The sequence below is a fragment of the Sarcophilus harrisii genome, chromosome 1, assembly GCF_902635505.1.
Source record: "Sarcophilus harrisii chromosome 1, mSarHar1.11, whole genome shotgun sequence".
NCBI classification, from domain to species: domain Eukaryota; kingdom Metazoa; phylum Chordata; class Mammalia; order Dasyuromorphia; family Dasyuridae; genus Sarcophilus; species Sarcophilus harrisii.
Window position 1 is genome coordinate 313,689,574 of NC_045426.1, and position 27,424 is coordinate 313,716,997.

The 27,424-nt window shown below is 37.1% G+C and overlaps 1 protein-coding gene and 1 pseudogene across 1 annotated transcript in view; one reads left to right on the forward strand and one right to left on the reverse strand.

Annotated features, from left to right (window-relative positions):
- Window positions 1-3,644, reverse strand: part of LOC100931819 — a 103,635-nt pseudogene extending 99,991 nt beyond the window's left edge.
- A 453-nt stretch (window positions 3,645-4,097) lies between these two features.
- Window positions 4,098-27,424, forward strand: part of USP31 (ubiquitin specific peptidase 31) — a 125,371-nt gene continuing 102,044 nt past the window's right edge. Inside the window, exon 1 of the mRNA XM_031945332.1 lies at window positions 4,098-4,849. Within this exon, the coding sequence (XP_031801192.1) occupies window positions 4,115-4,849 (735 nt within the window). The 5' untranslated portion in view covers window positions 4,098-4,114. The remainder of the gene's footprint in view (window positions 4,850-27,424) is intronic.

A 27,424-nucleotide genomic window follows, 5' to 3' on the forward strand; every position in this document is an offset into this window, starting at 1 on the left:
CTATATGTAATCCAGAGTCACTGAAGTAAGTCAATTATGTTTATTAATTAATTTTAACTGTATCCCCAAAGAGGAGTCCTAAAGGTATTGTAATGATTTTGTCTTCCCTTTTTTAGGTATTTGTAGTCTAGCTTTGTTGTTGTTAATGCTCTAGTGAACCATCCTTCAAATGCAATTTTTTTGTATCATGCTTAATAACTTAATAAATGTTTTGTATCATGCAAGAGTATTTTTAACTTAATAAATGTTTGCTGTATTGATCATAAATTTTCTTAAATCTTGAGAGATTTAAAGGGGAAAGAATTTAAAGAGGAAGGAACCTATTGGCATCTATTAAAGATCACGTTTTTAAAAACTAGTACTTTCTGAAAGACAATAAGTCATTTTTATGGCTAAGTAGATAAGGAACTGACCCTCAGAGCCAAGATACTCAAGGTCTGCTTTTGAATGCATAAGTTTTGTTACTCCTAGGGAAATCTTTTAAATCTCTCCATGATCTAGACTGCTCTCTAAGATTGCAGAGAAGGTGTCACCTGAAACCTATAACAAGTTTCCAAAAGGAGGAGTTCTTTATACCAGAAATCATATATTTAACTATATGAACAAGAATGCCCTTTCTAGGATCTTAACTTAACCCTGATTTGTAGCATTCCAATACTGGATAAGCTATTCAGATTTTAGCAGCGGGTATGGTGGCCAGAACTAAATGTATTACTACATATGAGATCTGACCAGGGCAGAGTAGAGCACAACTATCATTTCTCTATTCCTGGGAACAGTTTAAGATCTATTTGTTTTCTTGGCGGTCTTCTTATTACGTTGTTGACATATGTCACTAAATCCTTCTATCTCACTAAAATCCTCCAATCTTTCTTTTAGATGAATCAATGTCTAACTATAATTCCTTTATGAATGGTGTCCCCATGTTTAACATATATTGGATTACTTGCTGTCTAGCGGAGGGATTGGGAAAAAGGGAGGGAAAAAAATTATGAACACAAGGTTTTGCAAAATAAAAAGCTTTAAAAAAGTCCCATTACTTATAGGAGTAATTTCAAAAATCCATATAAGTCCTATTCTGGATATGGTGGTTTTCTCCTTGTTTCCCAACATGCAGAACTGATCTTTCCCAGTGTTAACTTCTACTTATATCATTTCTCTAGCTTCAAATGCCTTTCCCTATTATCTCTTCATTTTCAATTTTTATCCATTCTTTAAGATCCAACTCAATTTTTACCTTCTTCAAAGAAGCATCTCTAGTAATAGTGATAGTGTTAGTAGTGATGGTGGTAGTAGTAAGAACAATAATACATTTTAATATCAATACTTTGAAAGATCTTCCATTTTATTTGGAGTAGCAGGGGGCCAAAACATTAATTAAGTGGTGATTCTCTAGTGAATAACTATTTCATATTTTACTTAGCTAGTTCTTGACCAACAGACATGCATTCTGCTCCTGGAACTGTCTTGGATGCTTTTCTAGCTTGATGTCATAGGTTCTTGGAAGCTTATGAGAAAGAATGTCAGAAACTACCTGACTCAACCCGAACTTGTGGAGGAATTTCCTTTATTACCCAACAAATGATCTTTTAGCTTTTGCTTAAAGACTTCTAGCAAAAAGGAAATTGCTTCTTCTGCAAGTGGTCCATTTCACTACAGAACTGCTCAAATTGTTAGGAATGACAACTGCCATTTACATAGAATTTTATAATTTGCAAAAATCTTTACATATATTATCTTTCTTTCCCTTACATCAAGTCTAAATTTATTTCTGCAAACCATTATTTCTAGTTCTGCCTTTTCTGGCCAAGTAAAACAAATCCCAACCCTCTTCTACTATTTTAAAGACATCATGTGAAATACATGGATTTCTCTTTTTTTTTTTTTAAATTTTTTATTTAATAGCCTTTTATTTACAGGATATATGCATGGGTAACTTTACAGCATTAACAATTGCCAAACCTCTTGTTCCAATTTTTCACCTCTTACCCCCCAACCCCTTCCCCTGATGTCAGGATGACCAGTAGATGTTAAGTACATTAAAATATAAATTAGATACACAATAAGTATACATGACCAAAACGTTATTTTGCTGTACAAAAAGAATCAGACTCTGAAATATTGTACAATTAGCTTGTGAAGGAAATCAAAAATGCAGGTGTGCATAAATATAGGGATCGAGAATTCAATGTAATGGTTTTTAGTCATCTCCCAGAGTTCTTTTTCTGGGCGTAGCTGGTTCGGTTCATTACTGCTCCACTGGAAATGATTTGGTTGATCTCATTGCTGAGGATGGCCAGGTCCATCAGAACTGGTCATCATATAGTATTGTTGTTGAAGTATATACTGATCTCCTGGTCCTGCTCATTTCACTCAGCATCAGTTCGTGTAAGTCTCTCCAGGCCTTTCTGAAATCATCCTGTTGGTCATTTCTTACAGAACAGTAATATTCATGGATCTATCTACCAAATCTACTCTTCAAGGTATAGAAATCCCCCACCCTTTCAACTGTTTCATCTAGAAAATGCCAGAGCCAGAACAATCATGCAATCATTTTTTCCCTCAATAGTATTTTATTTTTCCAACTCCATGTAAGGCTAATTTTAAACATTTATTTTTTGTAAGATTTTAAGTTCCAAACTTTTTCTCCCTTTTTCCCTTCCTCCTCCCCAAAACAGCAATACCTGTGCAATCCTTTAAAACATTTCCATATTAGTCATGCTGTGAAAGAAAAATCAGAACAAAAGGGACAAACTACAAGAAAGAAAAAGAAAACAACAACAAAAGTGAAAATAGTATCCAGTTTCCACATTTCTCTCTCTGGATGAGGATGGCATTTTCCTTCCCAAGTCTGCTGCAATTGTCTTGGATCACTTATTACTGAAAAGGGCTAACCCTATCGGAGTTGTTCATTCATTCCGTAATCTTGCTGATACCATGAAGTACTCGGTCTCTTGACTCCATGACTAGCGTTCTTTGCCCAACAACTCTTTACAGGTAAAGTGAAAAACGGAGACCGTAATTTACTTTTCTTTTGTCTTCCTTTCTAAGATACTAGGAAGTGCTTATGAAATAAATGAATGAAAGAAAGCCCGGGTCACGGGCCCTTAGGCACACAAATAAACGTAGACCACAGTTGTGGCCAGCCTTGAGAGTCTCCCGTACACGCCTTACTCCTTGGTGGAGACAAAGCTGAACAGCCTCGGGGCTATTGTTCATCCGGAGGAACCGGGCGTGTGCATTTGGGGAACATTTCCCCAGCATTTTGGGGCCGCAGGGATAAGGAGGGGGCGCCCGGGCTCCAGGCACTAGCTAGGACGCCTGGGGCCACTCCGGAGCCCCGCTAAGTACCAGTTCGCTTCCATTTGCGTGCGGGAGCCGCATCTAACACGGCGCTACCAGAAGGCCAATGTGATAGGGATCTTTAGGTCCTCGGGTGCAGGTACTTTTCTTCTCGGGCTGCAGCGGTAGGATTTCTACAAGTTTCCCAAAGCTTTTGTACTCACGGCAGGGGCGCTACCTACGACTTGGCCGAGTCCAATCCTCTCCGCTCTCCCTCCCTTCCTCTAGCTCCAAGCTAAACAGCCACAAACCAATCCAGCTGACTTCCCATTCTGGGATAGGACCTTGCCCACACTAGACATGGCCACGCTCTGGCTTCACCTAGCGGGGCTGTAGCCAGAGCAGAAGAGGGCTCCCGCAGCCGGGATGGAAAGGCTCTGTTCCCACAGTCGACATGGCCGCCGCTTCAACTTCAGCTTCAGCGCGCGCGGGGCGGGGGCGGGGGGGGAGGGTAGGGGGTGGAAGAGGGAGCGTGCCCTCCCGCGTCCGTGGCCACCGGCCGGCTCCCAAGCTTAGGGGCTGGAGGCCACGTGACGGGCCCCCAGCTGTGCCGGGGCCGCGAGCCCGTGGGTCGCCGCCTCTCGCCTGCGCTTCTCGCTGGGTCCCTCTCCCGGGTGCCGTCGCCCTCCCCGGGAGCCCGTGAGGCGCAGGGGGCGGGGGATGCAGCTCGGCGGCGGCCGGAGCAGGAGCAGGAGCTGCGGCGGCGGCCTCGCGGGGGCAGAGGCGGGTGGGCTGCGGAGGGGAGAGGGGATGTGCATAGGGAGCCGGGGCCATGTCCAAGGTAACGGGACCCGCGGCCCCCGGACCGGCCATGGCCACGGGGCCGGGGCCGAGCGGGAAGGAGAAGCGCTCCTTCAGCAAGAGGCTGTTCCGGAGCGGCCGGGCGGCCGGCAGCGGCAGCGGCGGCTCCCCGGCCTCGCCCTCCTCCGCCCGCTCGGTGGGCAGCTTCATGAGCCGGGTCCTAAAGACGCTGTCCACTCTGTCGCACTATAGCTCCGAGAGCCCCCCGCTGCCCGGCCGCGGGCGAGCCCCCAGCGGCGCGCTCGGCCCGGTGGGCTTTCGCAGCTGCTTCCCTCCGGGGCCCGGGCCCGGGCCAGCCGCCCCGCCCCAGCGCTGCCCTCAGCAGCAGCCGCCGCCGCCGCCGCCGCCGCCCCCCGCCGCGCCCACGCCGCCGCCCCCGGCCGAGCTGTTGTGCCTGACCGGGGGCGACCCGGTGCCCGGCGTGGCGGGGCTCAAGAACCACGGCAACACCTGCTTCATGAACGCCACCCTGCAGTGCCTCAGCAACACGGAGCTCTTCGCCGAGTACCTAGCCCTGGAACAGTACCGGGGCGGCGGCGAGCAGGAGCCCCCCGCCGCCTCTGTCCCGGAGGATGGCCCCCAAGCCAACGGGCTCCCCTTCTCCCGCAGCCAGCAGGGCAAGGGCGAGGTCACGGAGCAGCTGGCACACCTGGTGCGGGCGCTGTGGACCCTGGAATATACCCCGCAGCACAGCCGGGACTTTAAGGTGAGCGCCTCCTTTTCGCCGCCTGGGGAGGGGACAGGGCTGCGGCTCGCCTCATTCGGGGCCGGCTTTGGTCCGGGGAATTGATTGCAACCCTGGGAAAGGTTGGGCATCCACGTCTCAGCCGGGCCTTTGCGATTTCCATTCCTCCCTCCCTGCATCTCTCCCTTGTCTTGAATCTCTGATACACGCAGAAATCTGCCTCGGCGGTTTGGCTGGACTGGTGATTTTGTCTCTTGGTCAGAGAAAGATTTCACTGCTTTTCAAAGTAGGCTGAATTCTGGATCTTGTTAAACACAAGGATGTGTGCTTCTTTTAAGAGAGTTTGCATCTCTTAATAGATTTCACGGAGGGGTTTCTGCTTGATTCATTTAGTGGTTTGTTTTCTTTATTTAAAGAAAAATAAATTATTGCAGATTCTTATTTTAATCCCACAGTCTTATTCTCTGCATTTTATTATGCAGAGTTTATGCTCTGATCTGCGATTTTTAAAGAGCTCTTGTACTGCAAATAGCAAACATTTGGTTCTGACAGCTGATCAAAAAAAAGTACACTAAGCCAGAATATATTAAAAAAAAAAGTCAAGAAACCGGAAAAGAACTAAATTGTCTCTCAGAAGTTATGTTTTCATGTATCTCTGTGTGCTAGTTCTAATCTTTGTAAGCTTTTGAAGGGCATTATACAGTACATGGAAAATAAAGCATCAAAAGTATTTTTCATGACATATTCCAACTGGATTTCTCCTTCCATTCCTCCTTCATGGTACCTGACTTTCTATTAATTATCTAGTAAAGAAGCTGAGAACATAAATGGATCAATAGTTGTAAAAGTTCAGAATGATTTATAGTTAAGTTGTATTTGACATTTAAGGATTCTTACAGATGGATAAGGACTTGGATCTGGTATAAAGAACTCCTCCTTTTGGAAACTTGTTATAGGTTGCAGGTGACACCTTCTCTGCAGTCTTAGAGAGCAGTCTAGATCCTGGAGAGATTTGAAAGATTTCCCTAGGAGTAACAAAACTTATGCATTCAAAAGCAGACCTTGAGTATCTTGGCTCTGAGGGTCAGTTCCTTATCTACTTAGCCATAAAAATGACTTATTGTCTTTCAGAAAGTACTAGTTTTTAAAAACGTGATCTTTAATAGATGCCAATAGGTTCCTTCCTCTTTAAATTCTTTCCCCTTTAAATCTCTCAAGATTTAAGAAAATTTATGATCAATACAGCAAACATTTATTAAGTTAAAAATACTCTTGCATGATACAAAACATTTATTAAGTTATTAAGCATGATGCAAAAAAATTGCATTTGAAGGATGGTTCACTAGAGCATTAACAACAACAAATAGTAATTCAGAGTCCTTTGCACAGAGGGATTGAGTGGTACAAAAAGGAGTAGGACATAATATCTGCCTTTGAGAAACTTCCACCTTGTTTATATATGGAGGGAAGGGGCAGGAAGAGATGAAACAAAGGCACAGATTATATATTGGATCACATAGGTGGAGATCTGAAGTTACTTAGTTCAACTCTCTCATTTTATAGATGAGAGACCTAAGCTCAGAGAGGTTAAATAGTTTGCCCTTGGTCTCACAGCTAATTGTCAGATTTGGGTTTTGAAGGCACATCTTCCTGAATTTAGTATTCTCCCCTTTATTCCAGGATGCATCTCCTTATTATATAGCAGGAAGAACTGAAGAAGTATCATAAAAGGTACAAGCAAAATGCAACAGGGAGGTCCAGTGAGATTGGAAAGGAGGGATCAGGGCAGGTTTCATAAATGAGGTCATGTTTGAAATGGGATTGAAAGATGGATAAGCCATCAGAAATGGAATCCATTCATTTCAGTAAACTAAGGAACAAAAGTCCCTGTCTCTCCCATGAGCCCATAGCTTGCTCTGGTGGGGATTGTTGGGAAGATTGTGGGGAGAGAGAAATCTAACATGGATTCACAAATATATACATGATAATTTGAGTAGGATGGCGCGAGCACAAGTCAATCGGTGAATTAACATTTGTTAAGCACCTGCCTTGTGTCAGATATTGTGCTGAATACTAAGGATGTATAAAGAAAGGTAAAGGACAGATCCTGTTCTCAACCTGTAAATATATATAAATAAGTTGTATGTAGAATACAAATAAGCTATGTGTAGAATAAACTGGAATAATTAACAGAAGGAAGACACCAGAATTAAAGGTAGGAAAAGGCTTCCTGTATAAGGTGGGATTTTAACTAGGACTTTTAAAGAAAGTAGGAAGACTGAGATAAGGCAAGAAAAACCTTTCAGGTATGAGAGAAGCCAGAGAAAATTCTCAGTCAGGTGATAGAGTAACAACAATGAGGTTAGAGGTACTGGATTCTACGGTACATGGGGGTAAAGTAATTTGTAAGAAGACTGGAAGGGATGGGGGAGGTCAGGAAAAAACTTCATTCAGTAGAATGACATATCAATTGAACTTTGAAGGAAACTAAGGATTCTATCTAAGAGGTAGGATTGAAGAGTGATTTCATTTTAGTCACGGCAAAACAGATTGTAAAAGGCATAGAATGGCACAGGAGAATTGGGAATCTGGAGTCTGATTAGGTTATTGCAAGAGATCAAGTGAGGTTTAAGACCTTAGATAGTATGGTGGCTTTATAAATGGAGGGAAGGAGATGTCTGGGAAAGGCTCTATGGAGGTAAAATTGAGAAGAGTTGGCAATTACTTTGACATGGGAGTAGGAAAGAAGAGTTGAACATAATTCTGAAATCTTGGATCAGGATGATTAGTTGTTACCCTCATCAAAAATAGGGGATTTTGAAAGGTGTGTAGATCTAGAGGACTCAAGATAATGAGTTTTGTCTTAGATATGTATTTGAGATTCTTCCTGGACGTCCACTTGGCAACATCGAGCAAGCAATTGGTATTGTGGAACTTGATACTCAATAAAGAGACTAGATCTGGATAAATGATTAATTTGGCAGTTTTCCTTGTCTGAGGTGGAAGATGGTAATTGTAAAAGCCCTTTCCATCTTTGTCTTTAGCTTCTTAAAAACTTGGTTGTAAGAGCTGATTTAGAAAGTAATTGTGTTCAAAATAGTTTTCTTCTCATTTTTCCTATCATTATTTTCTTTACTATGTTACTACATTTATAGAGTCCAGGGATATTTGGTGAGGTGAACTGCTTTTGGTTACAGAATTTATTATTATTATCTTCTATTTTTTTATCCCAATTTTATTCAACAGACATCAACTGTCTACTATATGCAAGAAAGTATGGTAGTTTTGGGTATGTAAAGACAAAAATGAAACAGTATCTACTTTGAAAAGGTCCCAGGATCTACTGGGATTGGGGATGGGGTAGTAATAGGGAATATAGATTAAATAAATACAAAATAATTTGAGGGGAAAGAATAAGTTTAGTAACAGGAAAACCTTCTAAAGCTTGGTCTGAACCTTGAAGGAAGGTATTATCCTGCAGAACTTGATTGATTTTATTTAAGGACTTGGTATGTTTCCTAATTTAAGAACTTTGGATTTTAGGATCATAGATTTAGAACTGGAAGAGATCTTAAAGATACCATTTCATCATGTCCAATTCCTAATTAAAACAAAATAAAACATAAATGACTGGCACCCATTTTTGCTCCATCGGGCAATATTTTCACCCTAACTCCAATATTAAGTCCTCTTGATCTATAGTAAAATGTTCACCTATTTATTACAATAGCTAATTTGTTGCTTTCATATATCACTTAATGATAGTATTGCAACTTGGCCCTCCCCTAGTTGACCTCTGTTAAATTAGCTTTTAGTAACAGTAACTTGGAATTGTTACTCAAAATTGAAACTTCTTAATGTCTGAATGCACTGTTTTCAGAAAAACAGCTTCTTGCTTTACTTCCTCTAAAAATGGAATGGATATTTGGTATGCCTGGTATATACCATGAATATCTGAGGTGCCTGGTAGTACTTACAGATATTAGTATTACAGATATTATATTTTTTCTACATTTTTTTTTTTGTAGTTAGTAAAGGACAGATGGCAACCATTCACCTAAGATAGCCAACTTAAAGGGAAAAAATGTATTGTCTGAGGTCCCATTATATATGGTTGATAATCATAGAGCATACCTATAATCCCAGCTCTAGGAAGAGTGAACTTGGTATATCTATTGAACTAGGGAAGGAATTATTTTTTTTCTTAGTTCTTAATAGTATTTTATTTTTCCAAATACAAGCAAAGATAGTTTTCAAAATTCACCTTTGCAAAACTTTGTATTACAAAAATGCCCTCTTCCTTCCCAAGGAAGCAAGCATTCTGATGTAGGTTAAACATGTATAATTCGGAAGAAATTCTTAAACTTTTGGAGTCTTTTACCTTCTTAAAATTTATTGAGAACTTCAAAGAGCTTCTATTTATATAGGTTATATCCAGGGATGTGCTGGAGTCAGCTCCTACTTGCAAGGTCATTGTTAAATTTTCAATGTAAGCACGTACATCTCAGAAATTTTCAGACTACATACAAATCAGGGTTAATTTATTGTTTTGTTGATTACCTAGATTTAAGAAAGTGATGGAGAAAATATCAGTATACAGATTAAAATTAAAAGTGTGTCATGTGTAGATTTTCCCCCTGGGTTATCAAATATTTGCTGGCATACCACTGGTTCTACCTGTTGATATTTATTGTGTTAAAAATTACAACTGATAAAATTTTAAAATATTAATTAATTTAAAGGTAATAATAGCTAATAGTTAACATTTATATGTTGCCGACTGTGTATCAAGCACTATGCTAAGTACTTTACAATTATTATCTCATTTCATTCTCACAATAACCCTGAGAATTAGGTGCTATTATTATCCCCATTTTAAAGATGGGAAAACTGACACAGGGCTTAAATGTCTTGCTCAGGGTTATAAAACTATTAAGTATCTGAAACTGGAATTGAACTCAGTCTTATGATTCCAGTTTCTGTCCTCTATTCGCCGAGCCACCTGCAATAGTAAACTCATTATACATTAACATAAATAACATTTTCAATAAAAAAGAACTATATTTTATAAAACTTACAAGCAATGATAACAGTGATGTTATTTTTTTAAAATTTGCAAGTTTTTCTAATGTCTGGTTTTATGGAAAAAAGTTGTGTTCTCACATTTGCCTTTGCATTCAATCTGCTTTGATTTGTTGTTTTTATTGAAGTATGTAAAGAAAATCCATCCTTACATAGATAATGTAGTTGAAAAGGACCTAGCATTTAATTAGCCAAATGAGATCTTAATATTTTGATTAACTTCTTGAAGAGTCTTGGAAGCACACTCCAAGAGTGTTGGAGCACACTTTGAGAACTACATAGCTAAGAAGTACATTGGGCTAAGCTGATTGGGTAGCATCATTATGGTGAGCACTCCAGTAAGCTGAATGAGGGGAACAGGATGCCTAAGAAGGGATGGAATCATCAGGTCAAAACTCTCCTCATCAGCAGTGGGAGATAGTCTGTGAATAGGCTTTGATACTTGAAGTTTGGGTGAGATAGGAAGATCCAATCTTTATTTAAAAATAAACAAACAAAAAACCCCCCAACAAATTAGTGGCTGAATATAGAGTAAAATCCACTTCATTCAACAAATACTTATTTAATACCTATTATTTTTTTTTTAAATAGCCTTTTATTTACAAGTTATATGTATGGGTAATTTTACAGCATTGACAATTGCCAAACCTTTTGTTCCAATTTTTCCCTTCCTTTCCCCCACTCCTAGATAGCAGGATAACCAGTAGACGTTAAATATATTAAAGTATAAATTAGGTACACAATAAATATACATGATCAAACTGTTATTTTGCTGTATAAAAAGAATCGAACTCTGAAATACTGTGCAATTAGCCTGTGAAGGAAATGCGGGCAGGCAAAAATATAGGGATTGGGAATTCAATGTAATGGTTCTTAGTCATCTCCCAGAGTTCTTTTGCTGGGCGTAGCTGGTTCAGTTCATTACTGCTCCATTGGAACTGATTTGGTTCATCTCATTGCTGAGGATGCCAGGTACATCAAAATTGGCCATCATATAGTATTGTTGTTGAAGTATATAATGATTTCCTGGCCCTGCTCATTTCACTCAGCATCAGTTCGTGTAAGTCTCTCCAGGCCTTTCTGAAATCACCTTGTTGGTCATTTCTTACCAAACAATAATGTTCCATGATATTCATATACCACAGTTTATTCAGCCATTTTCCAATTGATGGGCATCTACTCAGTTTCCAGTTTCTGGCCACTACAAAGAGGGCTACCACAAACATTCGTGCACATACAGGTCCCTTTATGTTCTTTATGATCTCTTTGGGATATAAGCCTAGTAGTAACACTGCTCGATCAAAGGGTATGCACAGTTTGATAACTTTTTGAGCATAGTTCCAAATTGCTCTCCAGAATGGTTGGATGTAATACCTATTATTTGTAGAGGCTACAAAAATATATTAGGCCAAGTGATTCTTCGCCTTTTTTTTTTTTTTTTTTTTTTTTTTTTGGTACCAGGAACACTTTTTTTTTTTTTTTTGGTACCAGGAACACTTTTTGAAGTCTATAAACCCTTTCTCAGAATAATGCTTTTTAAAAAAAACTGAATTTAAAATGTAATCTGAAGGAAATGTTAAATTTTACTTAGAGGGTACTAAATATGTCCTCTTACCAATTTAAGTTCATGGGACCTCTTAAAATTGGTCTATGAAATCCCATTTCAGAATCTCTATTTTAGATAAACTCTATTTTACTCAAAGAGCTTATGGCTTCACATTTTCACTAGCACCTTTTACTAAAAGTCCATGTAATATTTCTTGCTAGTAAACGTCCACCAAGGTTAAAAGTAACAAAGAAAAGATGGGCAGTTTTGCCTGGATTTCATCAAATTTACATGTTTCAGGTTTTTTTATTTTTCCTTATTGGATTATCCAGAATATAAGGACTAAATATCCTGAAATATGATTTGCTCCTAAGGTGGGAGATGTTCTTTTGTCTCAGCCCTGCTGACACTTTTTTCTCCTTCCCAACTCATTGTTTTATACCTTAGGTTAGATTTCCTGCCCATTATGAGTCAATTAAGTCTGAATCACTTGAGAAAGTTATTTCCTGGGTGATTCCTAAAGTTTAATTCATGATATGGGAAGTAAGATCCTAGTACCATGCTCTGATAGATTTGTTCATCTATCTAGTTATGGCAAATGCACTACCCAGACTTATCCTTTGTGTCTGTGATCTCAGACATGAGACCTACTTTGGGTTGTCTTGTAGTTCTTTCAAACAATAAGGTACAGGGGGTTGTTCAGAACTATATGCGACTGGATTAATGAGTCTGAAGAGAAACAGAAATTTAAATACTTTTGATTAAAAATGCAAAACAAGTAGATTTAAACTTGAGGTTGAATATCTAAGGGAAAACGAGGAAAAAGGGATCCTCTTTTTTTAGTAGTTTTTATTAGTCTTGTTAGTATATCTTCTTCATTGTCACTATACATGATCAGGCATGTAAAATCTAAGTTGTCATAAAAACTCATAATTTTTCTTGTTTCTTGCATATTGGATGTAATTATTTGCTTTAGAGGCCTAGCATTTTAAGTTCTGACATGCTTGTTTTTTTCACACCATCACCAGCTCATTGAACCATACTGCCACTTTGAACTGGGATGAAGTCTTTTTTCTTAAAAGGATTAAGGGGGGAGGGACATGTGTGAGAGTAACATTGGGAGATGGGAGGCACAGTGGAAAGAGTGCTAAAAATGCAGGGAGAATAAGGAAGTTCAAAGCTTGGCTGTGACACATAAAACCTCACTTAATTTCTTTGGGCCTCAGTTTCCTCACCTGTAAAATTAGAAAGTTAGATTAGATCTCTTCTAAGATGCCTTCCAACTCTAAATCCATGATTCTATGATCCTCCTCTTACGATCTCTTTCTGACTCCAGTTACTCACTTTCTAATGTTCATGGATCAGAAACTTTTCTTCTTCTTACTCCTTTTCTATTTTGAAAACTCATTTCAGTTGGACTGGCTTATTTTCATTTGGGCAAATATTACTGTTTTCATCCTTTTCTTAATTAAAAAAAAAGATTCTTGAGAGAAAGTTGAATTTACTCTTACTTTAACATCATTTTCAAGTATTTATTGAGTGCTTGATGCTATAGGATCCAGTAAAGACATGCTTTCTGTTGGCCAGCTACACACACACACACACACACACACACACACACACTATAAACATATAATTTAGGCATTTGGAGGCAAGAGAAAAGAAGAAAAAATATACTATACTAACTATAATTAGGAGATCAAGGATAGGAAAGGTCACTATTGGAATAGTAAAGAAATATTTTTCATGGAAAGATGCTGGAATTAATTTCTAACTCAAAGAATTAATAGGATTTGGATTGTATAGGGGAGGAGAATAAAAATTATTTCAGGTATGTGTAGAAGGAAGCAGCACCATGAGAAAGAGCATAGAGATTAGAATGAGTATAGTGTGTGCTTGAGTTAATGAGGAGAGGAAATATGTAGGAGAAAGATGACTAACTTTGGAATTAGAAAAGCTAGTTAAAACTCTGAATCCATTTGGGACTCTTGATTTTGGGCATAAAAATCTTCTGAACTTTAATTTCCTCATCTATAAAATAAGGGGGTTTTGAGATACTACCTGCTTGTATTTGCAGTCTCAGTTTTGGGGAGTGGTGTGAAATAAGGATTGATAAGCATGTGTGTGTTTTGGGAAAAGGAGAATGGACTGGAGAGGGAAGCCTTTGAGAATCAGGCACAAGAGTTAGGGTGTGATGGAGAAGAGAAGGTAATGAGGACCCAACTATAGTTTTTTGGGCAGGAAAGTGTCATGATGGAAGTGATTCTATGGAAAGATTAGTCTGGTAGTGGTGGCTTTTTTTTTTTTTTTCCTGATGAAATTACCATTCTCTTAGTTCCTAAGGTGAAAAATCTCACTATCTTTAACTCTTCCCTCTCTTAAGCATCATCTTTCTCCCCCAAATCCAAGAAGTTGCCAAATTTTAGCAATCATCTATTTCTTTTCTTTCTCTTCACACCTCAGGCCTTCATTAATTACCTTTCCCTGGGCTGCTGTAATAGCTTCCTAAAAGATTACTTTGCTCTAGATACTACTTTCTCTAATCCACTCTTCATATTACTTTCAAAATAATTTTCCTAGTGAAGCAAATCACTTCATTCTCATCCTCTAAAACTGAGGTTCTTGCCCTTGTTCATGATGTTATGAACTTTTGGCAGGTTGGCAAAGCTTATAAACTCCTCAGACTAAATTTTAAAAAATTCTTAATTTAAAAAAATGTGAGATTTCACTTAGAGCTTAATGAAAATTCCAAGTTTACAGACCTTCTGAAATTTATCCACAGACCTCTTAAGGATCCATAGAATTTGGATTAATAATCCCCTACATAATTCAGTGGCTTTCCATTGTTTATTAAATAAAATGTAGGTTCCTTAACTTGTTCTTCATGGACTTTTTTTTTTTTTTTTTTTAGGATGTATTTTTTTTTTTAATTTATTTATTTTTTTTATTTAATAGCCTTTTATTTACAGGATTTATACATGGGTAACTTTACAGCATTAACAATTGCCAAACCTCTTGTTCCAATTTTTCACCTCTTACCCCCCCCCCCTAGATGGCAGGATGACCAGTAGATGTTAAATATATTAAAATATAACTTAGATACACAATAAGTATACATCTTCATGGACTTTCATAAGCTAAATCCAACCTTTCTTTTCAGCTGTATTTTATATTAATCCTATTAATATTGCTGATACACAATATTCCGTCTCCCATTTCTGTGCTCCCATCATTGGCTGTCACTTCTTTCCCTCCCTACCCCCACTTGAAATGCATTCTTTTTTTTACTTCTGCCTTTTAAAATACTTTGTTTCTTTCAAAACTCAGCTCAGAACTTTCTAAATTAAGCTTTTCCTGACACTAGCAGCTCCTGGTGTTTCCCTAATACTTACTTTTATTTTGTGTATATAAATATACATACATATATGTATGATGAGGTCTAGATTTAGGATGATCAGGGAACCAAATAATGAAATTAGATTCAAAGAGCCATAATGAGATTAGGATCCCTGGTGGTCAAGGAGTTAAATTGCTGCCAGAATTTGGGAAAACTAAAAGCTTTTACCTATCCACAATCTAGAAACACCTCTGCCTCTAAAAATCCTTTCTTGAGAGGAAACTCCATCTGTCCAGCCCCTCCAGAGACAATTTTCCATAGATCTGCCACTGTAGAAATCAGTCTTTGATTAAACTGATTTCTATCTAACAGTAAACGTTCATTTTGCAGCTAATATTCGGGAATGAGTGAATTCTTTCACTCCTAGAACCTGCGGCTGATTTAAAGGGGATTCTTGATAAGTCTCTTATAGCCACTAACCTCTAGACCGCTAGGGATCTAGACCATTCAAATATTTTCAAAATGATAAGGTCTAGTGGCAGGTTCAGGGTTCAGGGAACCAAATGAAGAGGTTTGGCTCCCCTTACACCCCCTTGGGATTCGGTGCATGGGTAGGGAGTTTTGGGAACCTCCCTTCTGGGGATACAGAGATCATTCGTAAATGAACCTGAAAACCTAGATTGGTAAAAGAGGTTTTATAGGCCTTGGGAAGTCAGCCTTTGCTATGCATGAATAGAAAGGCTGAATTCCTTAGTGGCAAAGTCCCAACAGAGGTGTAAAGTAGTGGAGGAGTCCTGGCAGAAAAGTAAAGTTTCTAGTAGAGAGATCCTGACAGAAAGATAGGTATAAAGTCTCATTAGGGAAATAGGTGAGGGACATAAAGAGAGGGTAATGCTGCGGACAGTTTGCTATTTCAGGAAGAAAGAGAGTTTCCTTGGCATATTAGCTCTTCTGCAAAGAGAGGGTTTAAGATTGGCTCTTTTTATAAGCCTTGGCTACAAGCTGGGAGTTGCACTTGATGGGGCTGGGTACAGCTTGAGCTGATTTTGAATAGAATTGAATGAGTCTCTTTAATTCAATAGGAAGTTTAATCAGTAGTGAGTGTTATCCATGGAGGTGGTGCCCCTCTCTCAGGATCTTTTACAGGGGCCAGGATTCAAGGAGAATCTGTCCTTCAAGGAGTTTTAGAGTTTCAGGGTTCTCTTGATGTATTGTGTTTAGTCATTTTTTAGTTGTGTCCTACTCTTTGTATCTCATTTGGGGTTTTCTTGGCAAAGATGTTAGCGTAGTTTGCCATTTGTTTCTCCAGCTTATTTTACAGATGAGGAAACTAAGGCAAACTGGGTTAAGTGACTTGTTCAGGGTCTCACAGTCAGTAAGTGTCCAAGGCCAAATTTGAATTAAGATGAGTCTTCTTTACTCCAGGCCAAGTGCCCTATTTACTGTACCACCACACTTTCCAATGCCAATATAAAAACTTTAATTTTTGTCTATATTTTCCCAACACCTGGCACAGAGTATGGCATGTAGAAGATAAAAGTTGATTGGCTGATTGAATAATGGTCCACTTTCCAGTTTGTCTGGACTCCATAACTGTTTCGAGATCCCTTCTTATTTCATCCTATTCTGCGCATTGACTCATACCATCCTCTGTAACTGGAGTGAGCTTCTGTGTCTTTGCCTCTTGAAAATCCTTCATTTTCAAAGCCAGTTGCCAGCTTCTCCATGCAGCCTTTCTTGATTTTCCTCACATAGTTGTGGCCCTTCCCCTCCTCTGAGCTCTTATGTTGTGCTACTCAGAATTTCCAATGTGCTTTAAGCACATTTTAATTTGTATTCTAGATATTTTATCCTCTTCCTATCCATCCTCATTAGATTGTAAGATCCTTTGAGGACAGGAACACTAATTTTTTTCGTTATTCAGACCATAGTAGGTGCTAAATACAATTTTTCCTGATTGAATAAAGCTGAGAAATGAAGTCACTTGCTTCTCATGCATTGTCTTACAGTTATTAAGAGTTAGAACCCACAGAATTGGAACAGTTTTAATGCTCTTTCCATAGCAGACTTTTTTATTCTCTCCTGTTCCTCTCAGAATTTTAATTCTTCATCTTTACTTTACATCTTAAATGTGGCCATTCCTGAGTTTTGTCTTGAGGCTGTTGTGGTTCCTTCTCTAAAATCTCTCCTTAGGAAATTTCATCCACTTTGAGGGATTCCACTGTTATTTCTATAGTGATGACTTCTAAGCCTGTCTTTCTCCAAGTTCATTTGTTGAATGAACAAATGAATGGATGAGTTACACAAAGGGAAGCATAATAAAGAAATACATAAAGGATTAAGTTCCGTGAGTTTAGAAAAATTTCCTTTTTAGAAATCCGTCAGAGTTAGCCTGAACAGGACATATTTACACACATAGGTAGCAGTTTTTAATAAAATACTTACATATTCAAAGTTGTATGAACTGATAAGGGAGAAGGAACCTGATAAATTTTTATGAGAAGGAATTGCCAATGTGTCAGTGGGTTAACTGCATTCATTACTGTGGGCTCAAATGTTCTCTAAAGTTAGCAGTAAGTCAAATATTGTGAATGAACTAAATTCATGAATGCATATACAATGTTCAGAATTATGGGAAAATAGGGAGAAAACTAATATTTTTGAAAAAATACTAATAACATAGTCTGTAGTCCATTGTAGTATTATAAACCCCTTTTCTGAATTGTCTTTGTTAGTATTCTGGACACATATCAAGCTTGGTTGGCAGTATTCCCTGATACTGTCTTGCAAAATTTCTTAAGTAATTTAATTTAAAATTGACCTTTAGCCTCAGATACTCTGATCCTTCTAATAAAGCATACCTTCTCCTTCCCACATTTAAAAAAAATAATATGGTAGTTGGAAGGTTAGTTAGTTGGAAAAGACTGTTCTGGGTACTTATTAAACATAACAGTCAATTTTTACCTCTTGATCTATGTATATATTTTCTTTTCTTTTTTTTTTTTTTCTCTTTTTATTTATTTATTTATTTTTCTTGTTCCACTTTTTCACCTCTTACCTCCCACCCCCTCCCCCAGATGGCAGGATGATCAGTAGATGTTAAATATATTAAAATATAAATTAGATACACATGTATTTTATTTTCTTTAAAATATCACAGAACTTTGATTAATCAGCGAGTCAACAAGCATTTAAGTGCTATGTTCCAGGCACTGTGCTAAGCACTGGCTATAAAAAGAAAATTCCTGCTCTTAAAGACTTTATGGTCCAATGAGGGAAAGAACATGCAAATAACTATGTATAAGCAGCATCTTTACAGGATAAATGAGAGATAATTAATAAAGAGAACACACTGGTATTAAGGGGGATTGGGAATGACTTTCTATAGTAGGTACAATTTTATCTGAGATCTGAAGAAAGCCAGGGAAGCCAAGATTTAGAGATGAGGAGGGAGAGAATTCCATGTATTGGGCACAGCCTGTGAAAATGCAGATATGGAAGTTGAGTTATCTTACTCAAGAAACAATAAAGAGGTCAGGATCAGAGTACTTGGAAGAAAGATATAAGGACACTAGAGTAGTAGGAGGTAGGCAGGCTATGCAGGTTATGCATTATTAAATGGAAGAGAGATGACATGATCAGACTTTTAAGAAGATCCTTTTGAAGGCTGAGAGAAGATGATAGACTGGAATGGGAAGAGACTATTTGCTTATTTTATAAAAATACCACATGACTTATCTAATTGTATTGCCTAGGAACACTAAAAAAAAAAAAAAAAAAAAAAAAGAAATCCTGTACATTGACTTTGATGCTCAGATATCATTTCAGTCATATCCCATTCTTTCATGACTCCATTTGCGGTTTTCTTGGCAAAGATACCAAACCAGTTTGCCATTTCCTTCTGTAGCTCATTTTACTGATAAGGAATTGAAGTAAACTAGGTGTAAGTGACTTGCCCAGGGTCATACAATTATTAAGTGAATCATTTTGATTTTGAATCATTCAAAATGGTTTCCTGATTCCAAACCCAGTGCTTAATTCATTGCACTCCCTAGCTGCCCCTTTGATCTCAACACTTTAAAAAAAATTAGTTTTAAATGTACTGCTTTAGAAAAACATGTCAAATATAACAGGGGAGTTATCATTGCTTGCATTTTTTTTCTTAAGTTTGGATCCAAGACATATGTGGTTACTTAAACTATGTGCAGCAAAGTTCATTCCATCCTATTTTCTAAAAAAGTTTTCTTCCATGCTCAGAGACATGTGTACATTTAAAAAATATATTTTATCTGGGGCTTCATAGCAAAGAATGAAGAATTCAGAGTCCTATACCTAACTTTTTGCAATCTCCACTTTCTAACCCTAACTTAACTTTTCAGCCTTCACTCCTCTTGATGCACTCTGTCCTTCAGTGAGTCTTTTCTTACATATGCCCTCCAAATACATGCTACTCTTTGCTGAAATTGTGACTTTGTTCATACTTTTCCCTATACCTGGGCTGTCCTTTTTTTCCTTTGTCTGCTGAATTCCTACCTGTCCTTTAAAACTTAAGTCAAAGGCTATGTTTTCTTCTAGCTTCCTTGCTCTTCCTATTCCAGGGGTCCTCAAACTTTTTAAATAGGGGGCCAGTTCACTGTCCCTCAGACTGTTGGAGGGCCGGACTATAGTAAAAACAAAAACTTTGTTTTGTGGGCCTTTAAATAAAGAAACTTCATAGACCTGGGTGAGGGAGATAAACGTACTCAGCTGCCACATTTGTCCTGTGGACCGGAGTTTGAGGACCCCTGTGACCTATTCAGTAGGATCCTTTTCCTTTGCACTTCAAATTACTTGGTTTTACCTTCTTGTGCCCTTACCTGTAATTGAAAACATGACATAATGTCTGTGTTAGTGTCTTATTTTCCCTTTCAGCTCCCTTCATCTTTCCTATCATTAACTAGCATAATTGTACCTTGTATGCAGTAGGAATTTGATAATCATTTGTTGAATTGAATGAATTAATATCTAGTGAAAATATCTAGTGAAATACAAACTGTTTGTTTTTCAAATAATGATTGCTAAAGATAATGAATTACATTACTCTTAAAGTTTTATAATGAATAGGTATCTTCATCTAGTATGGTACTCTTTATACTTTTGAATACTTAACTCTTTAATTTGTAATTTTCTCTCTTTCTCTCCCTTCCTTCCTTCCTTCCTTCCTTCCTTCCTTCTTTCCTTCCTTCCTAGGCAATTGGGGTTAAGTGACTTGTCCAGGATCATACACCCAGGAAATGTTGAGTGTCTGAGACCACATTTGAACTCAGGTCTTCCTGACTTCAGGGTTGGTGCTCTACACCAACTAGCTGCCCTGTTAGTAATTCTTAAAAGGGCTTCTTTCTATTTTTGTCTACTCCTTTTACCTTATTAAGGTTTTTACTAAAGTATGTCACATTAATTACTTTTATTCTCTTCTTACTTTTTCTTTAGAGATTGCATTGTGATAAGAATAACTCTTCTGTGTTTGGGTCTTCATTTTCCTTACTGATCTTCTGGAGAGTACTGAATGATGACATTGAGAAAGTAAATTTAAGGCATGGGATATATCCTTTTGTAGCAATATGTGGATGTTTATCCATTGTGCCTCTCTCCCTTGCTCCTAGTAGATTTACTATATTATCCTTCACGTAAATGTTTTAATCCTAATATTCTTTATGTTGTTATTCATTTTAACAAATTCCATATTGTGTCTTCTAATTCGTTATGTGTTAAAAATTTGGTTGTAGAATTATGAACAGTTTGGAATCTTATCCTCATATCTTTGTTTGAATATTTATAAATTTTGAAGTATCTGTTCTTTTGCATAGGTTTTGATGCCTGTTCATGTTTTGACTCTAAAAGAATAATTCCAAGAATTTCCATGTGACAAATAGCATGGTAACTTTACCACTGTCTTTTCAGTCAGTCAATCAAGCAAGTAGTCATTTCGAATTTATAAACCTGCTGCTAAGTGCCAGGCTCTGCTCTACACTTGCGGAGGGGTGGGGGAGGAGGAGACAAAAGATTAGATAGTACTTGCCCCCATAAAGTTTATATTTTTCAGAGGAGGCAATGTGTATGTGTGTACACATATAGGATATATATAAAAAATATGAGCAAACTTTTTTTTGGGGAAAGTTGCTAGTAACTAGGGGAATCATGTAGAAAATGATCTTTGAGTTGAGAAGTGGAAGGAAGGGCAGGAAAACCAGTGAATGACAATTCAACAAAATTCAATTAGATACATCTTAAAGTATGTTCAAAGTACTGGGCTAGGTAGGATCATTTCTAATTTGAGGAAATCTGGGAAGGTTTCATTGTGGGGAGGTGGCATTTGAACTTAAATAATGGGTGAAATTTGAAAAGAGATAAAAGTTGGGATGCCTTCTTGCAACAAAGGAATGGCATGAGCAAAGTCAAAGAACTAGGAAAATATTTGATAGATTTGAGTGATGGTGAATAGTCCATTTTATCTTCGGGGTAGAGTATATGTGGACCAATAGTATGTGAGAAAAATGTAATGATAAGTTAGTATCTGATAGTGGAAGGCCTTGATCTGCCAAGTTAGGGATTTTGACTTTTCGTTGGCTGGAAAGCCCTTGAAAGATTTTGTCAGTTGGATTAAAAACATATATATCTTGCCCACAGTTTGGTCAGTTATTGTTATGATATTCAGATGTCATCTTGTCAACAGACAAAGTTAACATTTTTTGCATATGGTTGTTTGAAACATACATTTGCTTAAATTTGTTGACTGGGCAACCTTTTGTAATGATGTTGATCTTGTCAATTAAGACAACAGATCTACTGGTCTTTATGAATTGTTTCTTATGTGCCAGGTACTGTACAAGGAGTAAGATGCTAACTTAAAAAAAATTTTTTTTCAAGTTTATTAAAGCTTTTTATTTTCAAAATATGTTTTTAACATTCACCCTTGCAAAACCTTGTGGTCTACATTTTTTTCTTCCTCCCTTTCCCCTATCACCTCCTCTAGGTGGCAAGTAATCCAATATATGCTAAACATGTGCAATTCCTTTATACATGCTTCCATAATTATACTGCACAAGAAAAATCAGATCAAAAAGAGAAAAAATGAGAAAAAACAAAGTGCAAGCAAATTAACAACAGAAAACCAAAAATACTATTTCATGAACCACACAGTCTCCACAGTTCTCTTTCTAGGTACAGATGGCTTTCTCCCTCACAAGACCATTAGAACTGACCTGAATCACCTGCTTGAAAAAGCCACATCCATCAGAATTGCTCATCATATAATCTTGTACAATGTTCTCTTGGTTCTATTCACTTCACTCAGCATCAATTCGTGTAAGTCTCTCCAGTCCTTTCTGAAATCAAGATGCTAACTCTTAGATGGAAAAAAAAAAAGGCATAGATTTCTTTCCAATTTTCTTAATTAAGACCTTTAGGATTTGTCTTATCTGCAGGATACTTCTGATATATATGGATGTGCTAGGTCTTTTTTTTTTTCCCCAGATTGGTCTCCCCCATTAGAATGTTAAGTCTTTTGAGGTCAGAAATCATATTTTTGACTTTCTTTGTATCTTTAGCACTTAGCTAAATACCTGACATGTAGTAATTACTTAATAAATGTTTATTGAGGGTCTCATAGCATTTGTATGAATATTTTTGCATATTGTGCACATATACATATATTTGATTTGACAAAATTATTAAATCACATTTTATTATTTTCAGACTGAAACATTCCTCTCTGATAGCAATTGTTCATGCCAACTTGCAAAGCTGGTTAAAAGAAAATTGCAGCTTAGTTACAAACTCTCATATAAACACTGAATTACCACAAATATAGATTCAGTAACAACGTCTGGCATAACCTCAGAAGTAACTGTAAACAACTGTGTCTAAATTTGCAGGCAGGACTTGCTTCACTATTGAGGTCAAGTAAGTGTTTTTGTTTTGTTTGTTTAGGGTTTGGGGGCTCTCCCTGTATCACATGAATAATTCAATCATAATTTTAATATTTTAAAAAATACTTGAGTGGTGTCATGATTTTATGATGATAGGTATTCCCTCCACTTATGCAGGTGGCACTCTATTCAAGCCTTTTTTTTTTCCCTATGTAATTGTTTTCTATGTTTTTCTTTATTTTTTTTGCTGTTGCAATTGAGGTTAAGTGACTTGCCCAGGGTCACACAGCTAGGACGTGTTAAATGTCTGAGAACAGATTTGAACTCAGGTCTTCCTGATTTCAGGGGTGGTGCTCTATCTACTGTGCCACCTAGCTGCCCCTGTCTATGTTTTTGTATAGCAATTTTGTAGATCTATACAACTTCTAGAGGTTTTCTTGTCATTTAAAAAAATATTTCCTGGACAGTTGTACCACTTTACTTTATTTCTTTTCAATTATATAATTTTGATTAATACCCTAACTTTGAAAAATTGTTTTCATTTCAGAAAATGTCTTTCATTTCCTCCCTACCTAAGAAAGAAGCTATCTGCTATATAAAGAATAGAATAAGAGCAAAGAAGACAGTTCAGCTAAACTAACTAACGTGTGTCATTTGAGGCTGACAGTATTCTAGCACTCCATAGCCATAATCTTTTACCTCTGTAAAGAAAGGGATAGAAGTTATGATAATTACACAAGTTCAGTTTTGGGGTCCTCCCCATTTAAATTTTTTCCATTGTGTTCATTATATTCCTGATTTTACATACTTTAGCCTTCATTAGTTTATATACATTTTCTCTTGCTTTTCTTTATCCATAGTCATAATTTCTTATGGTATAGTGATACTCCATTACATTATGTGTTACAATTTATTGTGCTCAAAGGTGATCACATATTCTGGACATAATTATCCTTGCTCATCTCTATAGTGCTTCTCTTGCAACAAAGTGCTAATGGCTAAGTAACTTCAACTAACACACTAATTGACAACTTTCTACACTCATAATCCCTTCCAGTTATTTGGAAAGGAAGTATAGTGCATAATCTGTTCTCTCATTAGTGCTCATTCTTGCTATATGACTGCTTCCTTTCTACTTTTTACTGTCCTTAATAACATCTTTTACAACACTTTTTGAACACTAATCCTTGTTGGAAATATGTTTCAAACTGCTTAAATTCACCAGGCAAATTTCAGGTAATTTCCCTTTGAGTTACTTGAAGTTTGGATCCCTGAAAAAATGTTATGTTACATGATTCATAAGTAAGTACTTTGCTGAGAGATGATCAGTATTAGTATGTTATATGAAAAATATCCCTATAGATTATAGAGTTTGTGAGAACATATGAATGCAGCTTAACATATGAATATCTCATGAATTCAGTTACATTTATCTCTTCATCTTTCAATGAAGAAAAATATTTTTTTTCTTTTTTTTTTTTTGAAGAAAAATATCTTTATCAATTCTTTGGTGGATCTCAGAAAACAAAGGGCTAGTTTCATAACTCTACAATTTAAAATTCATTGTTGCTTTTGTCTGTCTTTCTCATCTAAACTGATAGGGCAATGAACTTCAAATTTCTGTTCTCTTCAGGAATAAATGAATGTGACTGCAGATGTTCACTTTATTCTCTGACCTATAATGCCTGATTGGCAAATAGTAATATATCTACTAACTCCTAGGTTAAAAATCAATAAGAAGAAGCCCACAAGCAAAGAATCCATTGATGCTTCCTTTTCTTTCTCCTGTCATGAAAATAGCAATGACCCTTGAAGGAAGAAATACATTTCTATCTTACATTTAAGAGTTTTTTTAAAAACAGATTTTCTATAATAAATAGGAGTAAGAGGAGAATTTAATTTTTTTTTTTTAATTGGAAGGAACTTAGTGACCTGAGAGGCTTATGTAAAAATATTACTGTCATGTAGATTTTTAGGGAGTAAAGTCTGAGTAGTAATATGAATATCTTAGTCATTTTACCTATAATTTTAAAGCTTCAAAATCTAAATTTTTCAGTTTTAATTTTTTAAAGAGGAAAGTGCGCGCGCGCGTGCGTGTGTGTGTGTGTGTGTACACACACTTTTTTGGGGGGCGGGGGGCAGAGACCAGTGTAGTAGGATTGATCATTCCTCATTCCTATTACATGATTGGCCAACCACTTTTTTTAGTCAATTATGTCCATGACATTAAGTTATTTATTTATTTATTTTTATGCTCAAGTCATCTGTAGTAATAATATATTTCATCCTATTTATAGCCACTAAACAAGATGTTCCATGCTCATATGTTAAGCTAATGCAAGATTCCAAGGCACTTCTGACCACAGTGATAACTGTTCAGCAAACTTTTGTGTGAGTTTTAACATATGACATTGAGCCATGTGCTCTCCTAAAATGTTCAGTAGATAGAGATTATTCTGTGCAGAGTCCAAAGAGAACTGATTCCCTATGACAAAGGGGTAATAAAGATGTTTCTGTTTGTGGTAACATTAAGCCAGTTCCTCCCTAACCTTTCTATCTTCCATCCTTGTGAAATGGATTTATTTCCATTTATTGTCCATTTATTTCATGAAACTGGTATGAGACCTTGTGAATTCTATCAACTCTTGAAATTACTGTAGCTACTCTTGTTGAGCTACCCTGAAACATAAAAATAAACATAGAGCACTCTACAATGAAAACACTGCATGATCATAAAAGACAAGAAGCCAGAGTTAAAAGAATTCTGAATTATTGAGATCCAAAAATGTAATTCATATCACTTAAGTTTCTATAGTTTTGTAGCCTTCAGTTAAGAAGGCTTAACTGAAACACAGTTAAAAAAACCCCACAAAAAACTGTTTTTAATTGAGCAGAATGTTACAGTTTATTCTTTATCTATGGTGTTCTTTTCTAAAATATGATCATTCTCTGGGAGCAGATTTCTTGGGGGGCTTCTGGAGGCAGCTTTAGTTTCAGTTCAAATCAATAATCACTCCAAATGAATGTAAACTGTTTGCATTTTTGTTTTTCTTCCCGGGTTATTTTTACCTTCTGAATCCAATTCTTTCTGTGCAACAAGAGAACTGTTCGGTTCTGCACACATATATTGTATCTAGGATATACTATGACATATTTAACATGTATAGGACTGCTTGCCATCTGGGGGAGGGAGTGGAGTGAGGTAGGGGAAAAGTCAGAACAGAAGTGAGTGCAAGGGATAATGTTATAAAAAAATTACCCAGGCATGGGTTCTGTCAATAAAAAGTTATAATTATGAAAACAAAACAAAGCAAAAAATAAAATAAAATAAAATAAATCACTCCAAATGCTGTTAAAGGTCCAGATCTTTTATTGTCTCTTCCAAAATAGCCCAGTTAGTTTTCTTAGAGGCCTATCTCCCTCCTTGGTTCCAAGAGCTCTTGCAGCTTGTCCTTTGCCTCTGCCAGCTTCAGCCTCCAGCTCCCTCTGAATCTCCAGTTCTGAATCTCCTGACTGAATTCTGGCTCTGTCAGTCTCCTGAACTGACTCCTTGTTGAGGCTCCAAGAGCTTCTTTATATATGGTCTCTTCAAGGTGTGAACCCAAAGGTTGACTCTTCTTCCGAGAGTGGTATTGTGGGAGGTGTAACTTGTGAATCTCCCAGACTTCTGAACTCTAACGTGTAAGCTAATGTGTGAACTCTTAAAGGTGTAAACTTAAGTATATAAGCATTGTTTCTATCAATTCCAGTGAGTTAACACTTTGTAAGGATTCTAACATTTATCAGTATTGTTTTGCTTTTTCCCAGCACCCATGAATTTTTTTGGGGTAAGGATATTGGCCTGGAACTATGAGAGTTGCCTGGGACACCGAGAGGTTAAGTGATTTTTCTAGGGTCACATAACCATTTTGTATTAGAGGCAACACTTGAATCCAGATTTTTTTTTTATTATTATAGTTTTTTATTGACAAAACATATGCCTGGGTAATTTTTCAACATTGACCTTTGCAAAAACTTCTGTTCCGACTTTTCCCCTCATTCTCTCCACCCTCTCCCCTATATGGCAGGTAGTCTTATACATGTTAAATATGTTAAAGTATATGTTAAATACAATATATGTATACATATTTATATAGTTATCTTGCTGCACAAGAAAAAATGGATTTAGAAAGAAGGTAAAAATAATCTGAGAAGAAAAGCAAAAATATAAGCAAACAATAACAAAGAGTGGAAATGCAGTGTTGTGGTCCACACTCATTTCCCAGTGTTCTTTCACTGGGTATAGCTGGTTCTGTTCATTACTGATCAATTGGAACTGATTTAGATCCTCTCATTGTTGAAGATAACCACTTACATTATTTTTATTTTTTTTAATTTATTTTTTTTATTTAATAGCCTTTTATTTACAGGTTATATGTATGGGTAACTTTACAGCATTGACAATTGCCAAACCTCTTGTTCCAATTTTTCCCCTCTTACCCCCCTCCTCCCCCAGATGGCAGGATGACCAATAGATGTTAAATATATTAAAATATAAATTAGATACACAATAAGTATTCATGACCAAATGGTTATTTTGCTGTACAAAAAGAATCAGACTCTGAAATACTGTACAATTAGTTGTGAAGGACATCAAAAATGCAGGTGGGCAAAAATATAGGGATTGGGAATTCAATGTAATGGTTTTTAGTCATCTCCCAGAGTTCTTTCGCTGGGCGTAGCTT